Here is an 11,368-nt window from a genome sequence, read left to right on the forward strand (position 1 = left end):
CTAAGCCATAGCCCATGTGGTGGTTGACTAACTTAAATCCTGAAACATCAGAGCAAGCTTGGGAAGGGCTCTCCAGGTCAGTGAGTTCAGTCACTTGATACTCTGGGCAACCTGGATTTGGAAATCTCTGCCATGGAGCTGATGGAGTTTATTCCCTTGCTGTGGTCAGTGCTCAGTGAGTGAATCTGCCAAAGCCTTCCTAGAGGTATAAAAGCTGGACACTCAGTGTGCTGGGCACTTGTGGGGGGTGATTTTCAGTCACCCCCAAAATGACAGATCTTTTTGCCATCACCTGTGGGAGTCACTGAGCCTCTCCTTGTTGACCACAAGGCTTTTACAGCAGGAAAATAGACTGGTAATTAGGTTTTATTTCCAGTACACCCCTAGGGTTGTTTCAGAGCCTACAGCTATCATGGTTAGGAAACGTCCCATTTCAAGCCCCCATGTCTTCAGGGACATAAACAATACCCATGTGTTTTTGTTCAAGTACTGTCCCTTGGCTTTAATAATTCTACCTCCCTAGTGCTTATCACAACACATTCATAGACAGCAAATTATATCCCTTCATTAGCTCAATGAGCTTTTATTTTTTTTTTTTTTCCTTAACAGCATTGTTTACATCATTGTCATTTATTTCCATGCGAGATCTTCCCTGAATACAAGTGACTTGGCCCATACAGAGGACTCCTTCTGAGGCCTCATTGGTATCCTAAACAAGTGGTGCTAACACTTCAGTTGCCCATCTCTGCTGGTAGATTCTCAGCAGATATCTCAGAATCACCATTCTGAAATCACCTTTTTGCTGTTGGTTCATAAGGTGTTTTTTTTTGTTTGTTTTTTTGTTTTTTTCCTAGCTTATGAGCTCTTAGTTTGCAGCAGGATTTTCTTTCTGCTAATCCCCTTGGAAGACCTTGCATTTGTGCTATTTCATGTTACCCTGTTTCTGTTACTCCAGCTCTCAAGGCCATCTTTTTCCTCCTGCAGGACCTCTCAGGCATCCCTTCCACTGATATTGCTTTATTGCTTTGTGTTATCAAAAAACTTCATTGAGAAAGTATTCCCTTTCCGAGCGAATCATTAACTGAAGTATTCAGTTAAGCTAATCCCAAGAGGAATTCAAATGGTAATTTCTCAACATTTCTCTTTTCCACTGCTCAAACTTCTGTCTCATTTGTCTGCTTCCTTGCCATCTCACACTTATGGCTTCAGCATCCATTTCCTCCAACTTAACTAAAAATTTGCCAGATGGCACTGTGGCCAAAGCTTTCCTGATACCAAGACATATGGGAACAAACAGATCTTCCGTGTCCTTATTTCTCTCAGGGTTCTGCACAACACAGGGGCAAATATTCAGCTGTCCCTGGAAGGTGGTAGAAGAGGGGGCAAGAAGTGTTCTGCTCTTTACACTGCTTTTCAAATACGGCTCAGGGCAATGCCCCAACACCCTGAAGACTTCTGGGGAACATTTTACCAGAATGTACCATTCCTCCCCTGTCCTTGGAGGAATGAAATAAGTAAACAGATCTCTGTCATATCAGAGATCAGGGCAGAGCTTTCATCTCTGGAAGTGTATGTGTGCTGAACTCAATATGTAATAACCAGACCCAACACTGGTCACAAGGACTATGTATTGACCATCCCTAAAACTCTGCAAGCTGTCTCTGGAAATAATGGTATGACTCCAGTCCAGCCATTTCCATGTCAGGTTGCAGTTCTCAGGCTCTGAGAGCCAAGAGCTGCTTGTGCAAGGACACGTGACGTGGTACCTTTGAGCCACCGGTAGGTCTGAACTTTCCTCGGTCAAAATCATCAAGTGCTGTAGGAGCTACAGGTCCTGCCCTTGGACAAGAGCCTTTGGGAACCAGGCAAAAATACATAGATCAAAGATGTATGTGCTAACTGTGAGGTAACAAAGTGTCCTACAAAAGTGCAGCAAACCCAACTCTGTCCCAGACAATCAGTGGTAACTCCACAGTTATGCTGGTATTTTCTTTTTGCAACCAAGGCGCTAAGTCAGGTCATACATGATCTTTTCCTGAACCAAACCAGCCACAGCCACCAGCTGTTTGGTCAGTGAATAGATGTGATGTGTTTTCTTTCTTAACCTCATGACTACTGATTCTGCAGCTGCTTATCTCCTCCATCTCAGGTCTCCTGAGCTTAGTCCTTCAGGTTGTGCCTACCCTTACTTAGGGACTGGACCTGCCAGCACTCCCACTGGGCATACTGGGGGTTGACCTTGGTTGAGCAAGGGACCACTGCCCCAGTGAGATGTGTGTGTATGCTCCTGGCCTGGGTACCTCAGGCACAGTCAGAGCCAGGAGCCCAGGAACCCAACAGCCCACCGAGCTGGGCATGTCCTGGGTTGTCCAGCGGGCTGTCCAGCACTGCTGTGGGTCTGGAAGAGGGGACATCAGGCAGCCACAAAAGGAACATGAAAGGAGACAGGCGAGGGCCTCCTGGACTTGTGCTTGCCACGGAAGAGCGGGTGGCCTAGCCATCAGTGTGGCTCTGAACAGAGTGTGGAGGGGGCAGAAGATGGGGGGCATCAGGCTGCAAAGGGGAAGACTGAGCTTGTCCTTGGACCTCTGCCCACTCACTGCTCCCGGGCACAGAAAAGCAGCCTGGTTGTGGCTGTGCCCCACTGGCCCTTGGTGCCTGTTCTGGCTCTCTCCTCTTCCCCCTTGGCTCAGTTCCTTGAGGTTTTTGTTTCCTGGCTGTGGGCAGAAGGTGTTTTTGACTGAGAAGGTGGAAGCTTGGGGGTGGATCGGGAGTGGGAGACAGAAGAGGGGCGGAGTCATTCATCAATGCTAATAAATAAAAGGTCCCTCTCCTTCAGTACAGGGTCCAGGACGCCGGGAGAGCTGCCCCCTCAGACGAGCTGCAAGCTGGCCAGGAAGGACGGCTTAGTGAGTATGCAGGGACCGCCTTACTTTTACTGGATGGCTTCTTATTATTAATGCCTTGCTGGTGCTTCACAGCTGCAAAATGTTAGGAGTAATTGCTATGGCATGTGTGACATCGTGGTTCTCCGCTCCAGCAGGAGACAGGCCAGAGGGCTGCTTTTCTGATCTCCCCTTTTGAGGGAGACTGTGGAAATCTCCCTGGTGTTTGCAGGCAGTTTATTCTACCTCCTCTTTCTGTATTTCCAACCAGTGGATGCTTATAGAAAGCAGGAGGATTGAGCTCCCTGTACTTTGTGGTGTGCTATCTCTGGGGCAGCATGCTGATTCTGGAGAGGAGAGATGTGTGCTGAAGAATCAAGAGTGCAGGGGGAGTCAAGGGGCAGTGTTTCTTTACAAGGGAATGTGTTCCCTGAAGTCAATTTGTTGGTATAGAGCTGTGTAGTCAGCAATTTCTTTCATCTCTTAGAAAATGCATTGCTTCTGTGGCGAAAAGTGAAATGTTTGGGTTAAAGTGGTGCTTGAGGCATTTCTGCTGTGATGATGGCAGGGGATGCTCCAGGTGTACTGGGATCAGTGAGTTTCTGAAATGGGAGTGGTCTTCCAGTGAGAAGGCTCTGCCCTGAGTGCAGATAGGTAAATAAAGAGGGGTTTGCTGGAAAGTCTGCCGGAGTTTCCCACTGTGCAGCCTCACCTTCATTCCACAGCATTCCCAGCATCTTCCTTCCTGTGCCTCACTGCTTTCCCGCTGGGCTCGATCCCTCAAACCTCCCTTCCTTGGCAGTTCCGATGAGCTGTCACAGTGTACAAAACATTCAGGAAACCTATAAAATCCACATTCAATACCAACTCCAAAACCCTGGACTCTAAGGAATGAAAACAATCCCAGAGAAGAGAATTCACTTAAAGAGACCAGAGTGGGACAGGGCACAGAGGGACAGGAGAAAAGTCTTAGTTCTGTGACCCTGTGACTAAAACAGACTTTTTTTTTCTGTCACCGCACAACCTAGTTTTCCTCCTCATCTTAGGCTAAGCACTGAACAGGCAGGATGTGGATGGTATGGGGGACATTGATGGTGAAGGACTGAGCTGCTCTCTGTGTGGGGTGGAATAGCGAGGAAGAAAAACAATTCTTTCTGTTTGGCCTGAAGCTGAAGGCCCTGCTCAGTTCATCTCCCAGAGAGCACAGGCTTCAGGCAGAGAGCATGAGTTTGGCATTAAAAAGGCAAAGGTAATCTTTGCTCTTCACCTTTTTTACACCTGGTCTCCCCTGCTTTCAGGAAGATGTCCCTTGGCAGAGGGGCAGCGTAGGGGCAGGAGCACAGCGAGGACCTGCAGAGATAGAGTTATGGGTGGTGCTGCTGATGTTGTCCCAATGCAAAGCTCATGATCCCTCCAGCAGAAGGGATCCTTCTGTGTTGCTGCTTGTCACTTCTGGAGCAGGAAAGCAGGAGGTGGGAGGGGGCTTGGATTCCTGCTCTGGCAGCTGGCAGGCTGGGAGGGCGGTGGGGCCAGCTGGAGGAAGGGGGGCTGAGTGGGGAGGAAGCATCTGAAGCCGTACTCTCCATGTCTCCACCAGCAGAGCTGACAGAACAGTCTGGGCTGTGTTTCCAGACAGAGCATGGCGAGGGCAGAGAGGGCAGATCAGAGGAAAAATTAGAAAGGCAAACATGTACATCTGGGATCAGCATACGCCTCTCCCTGCAGGCCCCCCGGCAGCCCCTGGAATGCCTTCCACTTGCACAGGCCAGGTTTCTGAGTGCAAGGGACATGCTTGCCTGTGAACTGTGCCCCCCGCCCTGAACTGAGAGAGGAAGGGGGCATGCCCCCTCCTTCCCAAAACCTGATTCAGTCTGCTAATAGTGAATATTTTGTAATAGCTCCATGAGTGTGTACCAGCCAGACATCGCCTTCCCCAGGTTCTTTCTGGGCCCCATCCTGGTTCTGTTTTCATAATAAACATTCCACTGCTAATTTTGCAGGCAGCCCAGGATCTCTGGCTGCCCTCTGTGGGAAGAGAGCGAGACACAACAAGGAAGACGGAGTGAGGGAGCCCTCCCTGCACTTGCACAATGCGCACTCTCATCATCCTGACACTCCTGGCTACCTTGATCATGGCCGCTACTTGCTATGGTAGGTGATCGTTTTTATGGGGTAGAGCAACAGCTCCAAAGTTGCAGACATCTCTGGATCTGTTTGGAATTTTTTATTCACCTTTGTTTTTTCTTTCCCTTTAACTCTGCTTTCCTGCCCTTGCTTCAGCCCTGCTCCAGAGCAGCCAGCTCCAGTCACTGTGTTTTGCAGTCCAGGATGCTTCAGCCCCTTCCACTCTGCTCCAGCTCACACTGCAGACTACTCCTCTGTTGTCTGGATCACAATAACAGGACTTGGAAGAGACTACATCATTTTTGAAATGGTCATTCCAACTTATAGTTACCTTGCAGGATGGCTGGGGGACACAGCTGATCACCAGAACAACTCTAAAGGCTGAGCCATACAGGGGTGCATAGGAGGTGCTCGGGCTGTGACAGTCCCACAGGCTATTTTGCAAGGCATAATTGCTAGCCTATTGCACACCAAGTCAAGACTTCTTCATTGTTAATGGGAGATCTCCCTTTCCCCTTTTGTAATATCAGCACCTTCCTCCTGTCAGGCATACAGATGAAGTTAAGATGCTATTTTATGCAAGAGTAGCACACTTCCCTGTGCTAATCCATTTCCTAGGCACACATGTAGGCTTTGAGGTTAAGCAACACTGTAGTGTCAAGAATGTGAAGGAAAGAAATATGCTTGAGAATCACATACTGGAAGACCAAGTGGGACCCTTGAAGTCCTGGCTAGGACACCAGATAGCTCCATCCTGAACACATGAACATTGTAAACTCCTCATATAAATACTACATGACACTACTGAACCCTTTCTTTCCCTCTTGAACAGGTGCCTTATAATCTGTTTTCTCTGATTTGTGTGTGCATGTTCTACTGATCTGTCATGTGTGAGACTCTGCGAATCCTATGAATACAGTGTCTTACTCCTTTTTCCTCTTTCTTTCCCCAGAGTCCCATGAGAGCATGGAATCCCATGAGTATCTCAGTAAGACTGCTTTACTTTTTTTTTTTAATTCAAAGTGTGCTGCAGACATCTCCAAGACTATTTCCTTGTGCTTTACTATGGGGATTAAATAGGAAGAACCACTCAGCTCAAAGAAATTGAATTTATTGGATGTCAGAGTTCAGAATGAATAGGAAGAGAGATAAAAAAGACTTCACGTGTTTGAGCACAAGTACATACCACTGTGCTTTGCAAAGAATGTAATAAGAATTGGAAAGCAAAGAGCAATGAACTTGGATCTCTGCTGCATGCACCTAAACCAGGTACTATAAAAGGTACTAGAAAAGGGCATTATTCAAAGAGCTCTGGGAGGAGTGTGGAAAGAGACAGTGACACTGGCTGTCCTTACTCAAAGACAGGGAGAACTGAACTCTCAGCACCTTGGAAGAAGCAGGTGGGTGTGTGGGCAGGAGGCATCTTTGTTCTGGATGAGAGTTAGTGTCACAGAAGCAGTGGGAGAAGGTGGAGAGCATCATTTAGGAACGAGCTATAGCCTGGAGAGGTTAGAGAACAGATGGATCAAAGCTAAAAAGAAATGAGACCATATGGGAGAAGGACTTCACAGAGCAGTGATTCAGAAGCACAAAGGCACAAGTGGGAGCCAGTGACAAAGACATCCCCAGACTCCTCAGTTCTGCAGTCGGACTGTGCTGCTTCTCAAAAAGGACAGAAGGGACCTTCAGACACTTCAGTTCAAAGTTTCCACACAGACCTTTTCTACTGCCTAACCATGGAGGCAGATAAACCTGTTCAGGCCCTTCCTGTTCCCACTTGTAGCTACACAGTCCTGCTGATTTTACTGAGTACACCCAGGCCTCCTGTGGTCTGCGCAGCTTGGCACCCAACCCTTGGCCAAGCTCCAGTCAGGGGGGCTGCAGCACCAGGCTCACAGTAGCTTTCCCTTGGGCACCCTGAGCTTCCATACAGGCTGCACAAGCCATAGGGGGAGCCAGCAGAGTGCATGGTGGGGAGTATTAAGGGGTCCTGGGTTTCACTGTGAGGGGAGGGCAGAGAGAGAGGCTGTCACCAGTGTGGGAGATGGGCTTTCTGGAAATCAGGTCTCGTGAAAAGTGTTTATATACTCTGCAAACAAAACAAAACAGAACCTTGTCTTCTCAGATCCCTTCATCAACAGGCGAAGGGCCAACGGCTTCATGCAAACTGACATGAGACTAGAAGCTATTGCTCAGGAGAGGTATGTTGTGACCTCGGGGTACTGAGGGTGGGAGTGGGGAGAGGTTTCTCCTTGCCAAGCACAGGCTGGTAGCAGGGGAAGAAGCCATGGTGACTTCTGAGAAGCCTCAGCCCCTCCCTCCCAAGTCCCCAGCCCTGGGAGAAGCCAAAGCTCAGGCAGCAGAGAGTGGGTCCTTGTGTTTGAGGACACGTCCTGTACTGGGAGGGCTCTGTTTAATTTGTCTGAAGGAAGCAGCAACAAAAAGAGAGAGAGTCAGTGTGGGATACCCAGAAAGTTCAATGTGAGATCTTGTTCCAGTCTTCAGGTCTCATGCAGGATTTGCATGACCTTTTCTAAATCACAAGGCCTTCTGTGGGCCTCCTTTCCTCATCTATAAAAGGCAGATACAGGCAGTTTTATGTCTCATGTGGGGCTTGTGACAATAAAAGTTGAGGCACAGAAATCCTCTCCTAAAGAGGAACTGAGGCAAACCCTCTCAGCAGCACCATGTTGTCCCCTTTGCAGGATGTTTCAGCTCTCTGCTTCATGCATGGGTTTAGGGAATAGTGAAATAGCTGGAGGGAGAAGGTTGGAAGCCTCCTCCTTCTGCACTAGGCTGAGGCAGGAGCCGAACCACCCTACTTAGCCCTGAAGTAAAATGTTACCTGGGGAGGCAAAACACTCCTGCTGTGCTCACATCAGTCCCTTGGGTGTGGTGAATATAGATGCTGGTATGCCATGGTCTTGGTAGCTTGGTGATGGGGGCTGGCGATGTGCTCTTAATCCTGGTGGGGTGTTGTGGGGGGGAAAAAGGGCTGTAGACAGGTATTTAAGATGACAACACTTACCCCTCATCTATCCTACTTCTGCAGGATCAGGGAACGTAATAAGGCACCCCAGGAGCATCAGAGGGAGATCTGCGAAGACTACTACCCCTGCGAACTGTACGCTTCTCGCCATGGCTATGCTGCTGCTTACAGGCATTATTATGGGAGGAGGAGGACTAAGTAAAGGATGATGTGTCCCCACCCTGGGGCCTGGAGCCCAGGGTATCCTCCCAGAAAAAAGATATAGCTCTGAAACATATTCAGTTGCTTGTGTCCCTGTATGTTATCCTGCCTGCTGCTTCTCTCCCGTATAGCCATGGATTCCTGCACAGTGTCGATTAGCGCTGAGCTGACATAGCAGAGATCAGAGAGAGTTCAGGATGTGGGTGGTTACTGCACAATAAATTGCTCCTTTGATACTATCTTCTCATGAGTCACAGTATTTTGGTGCGTAATTTTTCATGAAGAAGCTGAGTTTCCTTATCACAGAATCTGGTGCAGATTATGGAAACAAGTCACCACCACATGATCACATGAGGTTTGTAATGATCTACTGTGGTTTTGCTCCAGGGTCTAAAATCGAGATGCACTTTTTGAAAACGAAATCTATACCATCTTTTCTCAGTTGGGTAAATAAAATTCAGAAGGTGTCTGTTTAATCTTAAAGGCAAAAGTCAGTTGAGAGTTAGTGACAGAAAAAGCCTGTAAATGACATCTTACATGTATCTTTCCAGCTATCCTTTGGCTCTGGCATTTGGTGCTCCCATAGTGTGGTCCAGACTTAATTCATATTTCTGTTAGGAGTGCTGTTTTATCCCCTTTCTTCCACTTAGAATCATTCCAGACAACTTTCGCATTAACCCTTCACTTTGAAATATTATATGAAAATTACTATTATTTTTATTTCTTCAGCTAAAACCAAGATTGCAGGCATATATTCCCCTTGGCTCAGCACCTTGTTCTTGTTGAGTTAGAAAGTCAGCCTGAGGCAAATATATCTCCTTGTGTACTCTTTCTGTTCCCTCTTGTGTCACTCTGAACCCAGGAGGCAGAGGAGATTTGAGAGCCAAAGCATCAGCAAGTGACAAAAGAGGGACTTGTATCTGAGGAGAGATGGGGCAAGTACTCTACCACATGGCTAGGAGACTGTGTGATGGCTGCAGCCCCACAGGAGGAAGGGCTGGTGATAGTGGTGAGGGGCTGAAGGGAGGTAGTAGGGCTCCTCTTGGTAGCGCTGTGTCTTGCCACCCTGTCTGTCACCCCACTGGCACCAAGTAAGACAGCCTGACCCCATAGCTCTCACTCCTCTGCTCTGCTCTCTTTGCTTCTGAGGCAGAAGGATGCAGCCACAGCTCTTTGAACACCAATCGGTGTGGGTAGTTTAGGAGACATAAATCTTCTATTTCAGCTTGGCACAGCTTGTTCCAGTATGCACATCTTCAGTTTTCCTCAGGGACCTGCAAATTAGAGAAGTGGGAAAGATTCATGGCACACTATCAAAGGCGATGAGATATAAAGTATCAAGCTGCTGACTATTCTATGAAATTAAGTCTAGAGCCAAATCTACCTTCCACATTAGAATCATGCATCTTTTCAGAAATATACTTCAAGGCTTTGCCAGCTTGGCAGATGAGTTTTTGGAAAGAAAACAGATTTATTTATTTGAAAACACTTCTGATAGGAAACTCCACCCTTAAAGTTGCTTAAGTTTTGTCCAAAGGAAAAAGAGTGAGAGAGAAATGAGGATAGGGAAAAAAAAAAAAAAAAAATAAGCTGTACAGATCAGGTATTTTTGCACCCTCACTTGTTCTGCATGTTCCCAAGTAGGTGAATCTTATGAACACCAACCAAAGCAAAACTTTCATACCCTAACAGTCAACAAGTCTGCAGTGTCTGGGTTTAACCTGACACTGTCACACCACCAAAACAGAAGGATCAGCACTAGTGTTGTCTGTGTCCAGAAATATCTGGCAATTTCAACCTCTGGTTTACCAGGATAAATAATGAATAATAGCAGAGGTTTCAGAGGGATTTTGTTAATGTAAGCAATAACCAAACATGTCTAAGAGACTACATGATGATTAAAAAGCTTGGGAAAAGCTGGGAAGAGAAATAAGGCTGTTTGAATAATCAGAATTCTGGATTTATATTCTTTCATGCTCTCTTTTGGAAGCACGGCTTTCTTAGAATACCCAGTAGTTTAGTATATTTATTTATTTCTAGAATGTTTCTTTTTAAGACACTTGTGCTGGATGTTTCTAGTATATGCATTCAATCTCTCCTGGACTGTAGAAAAGCTAAACATTTGTTTTTTAAACTTGAAATTTCTCTAATTTCTATGTAAGATAAAAGAATGTTTCTGAGGATTGACTGAATCCCCAGTGGCTGTGAGCCTTTTAATTCCGTAACCATTGGATGTCTCCCCTGTGTGGGGGGCCAAGGAGGACTGGATGTGAGGTGGAGGAAGATGTTATCCGTGTGCTGTGTGCGGGACATAGTTTTGGAAACTTGGCTACTGGCTTTGGGGAATATGGGGTTACTGGTAGACAGGCTGTAGAAGAGGGTCACACAGTGAGGAGCAAGAGGAGGTTGAGTCATATTGTGTGTGAACAAAAGCATTGCCCATCATCTGACTCAATAAATCACAGAATCACAGAATCACAGAATTTCTAGGTTGGAAGAGACCTCAAGATCATCGAGTCCAACCTCTGACCTAACGCTAGCAGTCCCCACTAAACCATATCCCTAAGCTCTACATCTAAACGTCTTTTGAAGACTTCCAGGGATGGTGACTCCACCACTTCCCTGGGCAGCCTGTTCCAATGCCTCACAACCCTTTCAGTGAAGAAGTTCTTCCTAACATCTAACCTAATAACATAAAACAGTACATTTGGCAATGAAGCTGAAATGGCTGTCACCATATCTGAGGACGTACCCAAGGACTTAATTTAAATTTTAAGGCAGAGCTACAATACTCACTGAAACGAATAGATTCTGTATAATTCATATAAACTGGAAAAAAAAAAAAAAAAGGCCCCCCACAACTTGAGTTTATTTTAATTACATGTTTGGGGTTGATTGGTTGGTTTGTTACCAGTGCTAAGAGCAGTGTGGGCTCTGGGTGCTCCTCACTGATGCTTCCACAGACAGGGACAGCAGTGGTGCTTCCATGCATGTGGGACTTTGCAGACACCATCACTGATAAAGGGAGCATGTTGAGATGAGCTGTCAGGGGCACAATCATACTTTTGGCTTTAATATACCGAGTATATCGGGTCTCTTGATATACCAAGTAACCACAGCCACCAAGTCCTGAAAAATAAAAGAACCCTGGAGTCTCAAGACTTATTTG

At 46.8% G+C, this 11,368-nt stretch overlaps 1 protein-coding gene across 1 annotated transcript; it reads left to right on the plus strand.

Moving 5' to 3' along the window:
- The first annotated feature begins 2,847 nt into the window (after positions 1 to 2,847).
- Positions 2,848 to 8,438, plus strand: MGP (matrix Gla protein). The gene is made up of 5 exons (XM_082775403.1): positions 2,848 to 2,909; positions 4,886 to 5,036; positions 5,962 to 5,997; positions 7,135 to 7,210; positions 8,062 to 8,438. The coding sequence occupies exons 2-5, from the start codon at positions 4,976 to 4,978 to the stop codon at positions 8,198 to 8,200; spliced, it is 312 nt and encodes a 103-aa protein (XP_082631529.1). The 5' UTR covers positions 2,848 to 2,909; positions 4,886 to 4,975; the 3' UTR covers positions 8,201 to 8,438.
- The last annotated feature ends 2,930 nt before the right edge of the window (positions 8,439 to 11,368 follow it).

This window comes from Aythya marila (assembly GCF_965140915.1).
Source record: "Aythya marila genome assembly, chromosome: 1".
In the NCBI taxonomy this organism is placed as follows: Eukaryota; Metazoa; Chordata; class Aves; order Anseriformes; family Anatidae; genus Aythya; species Aythya marila.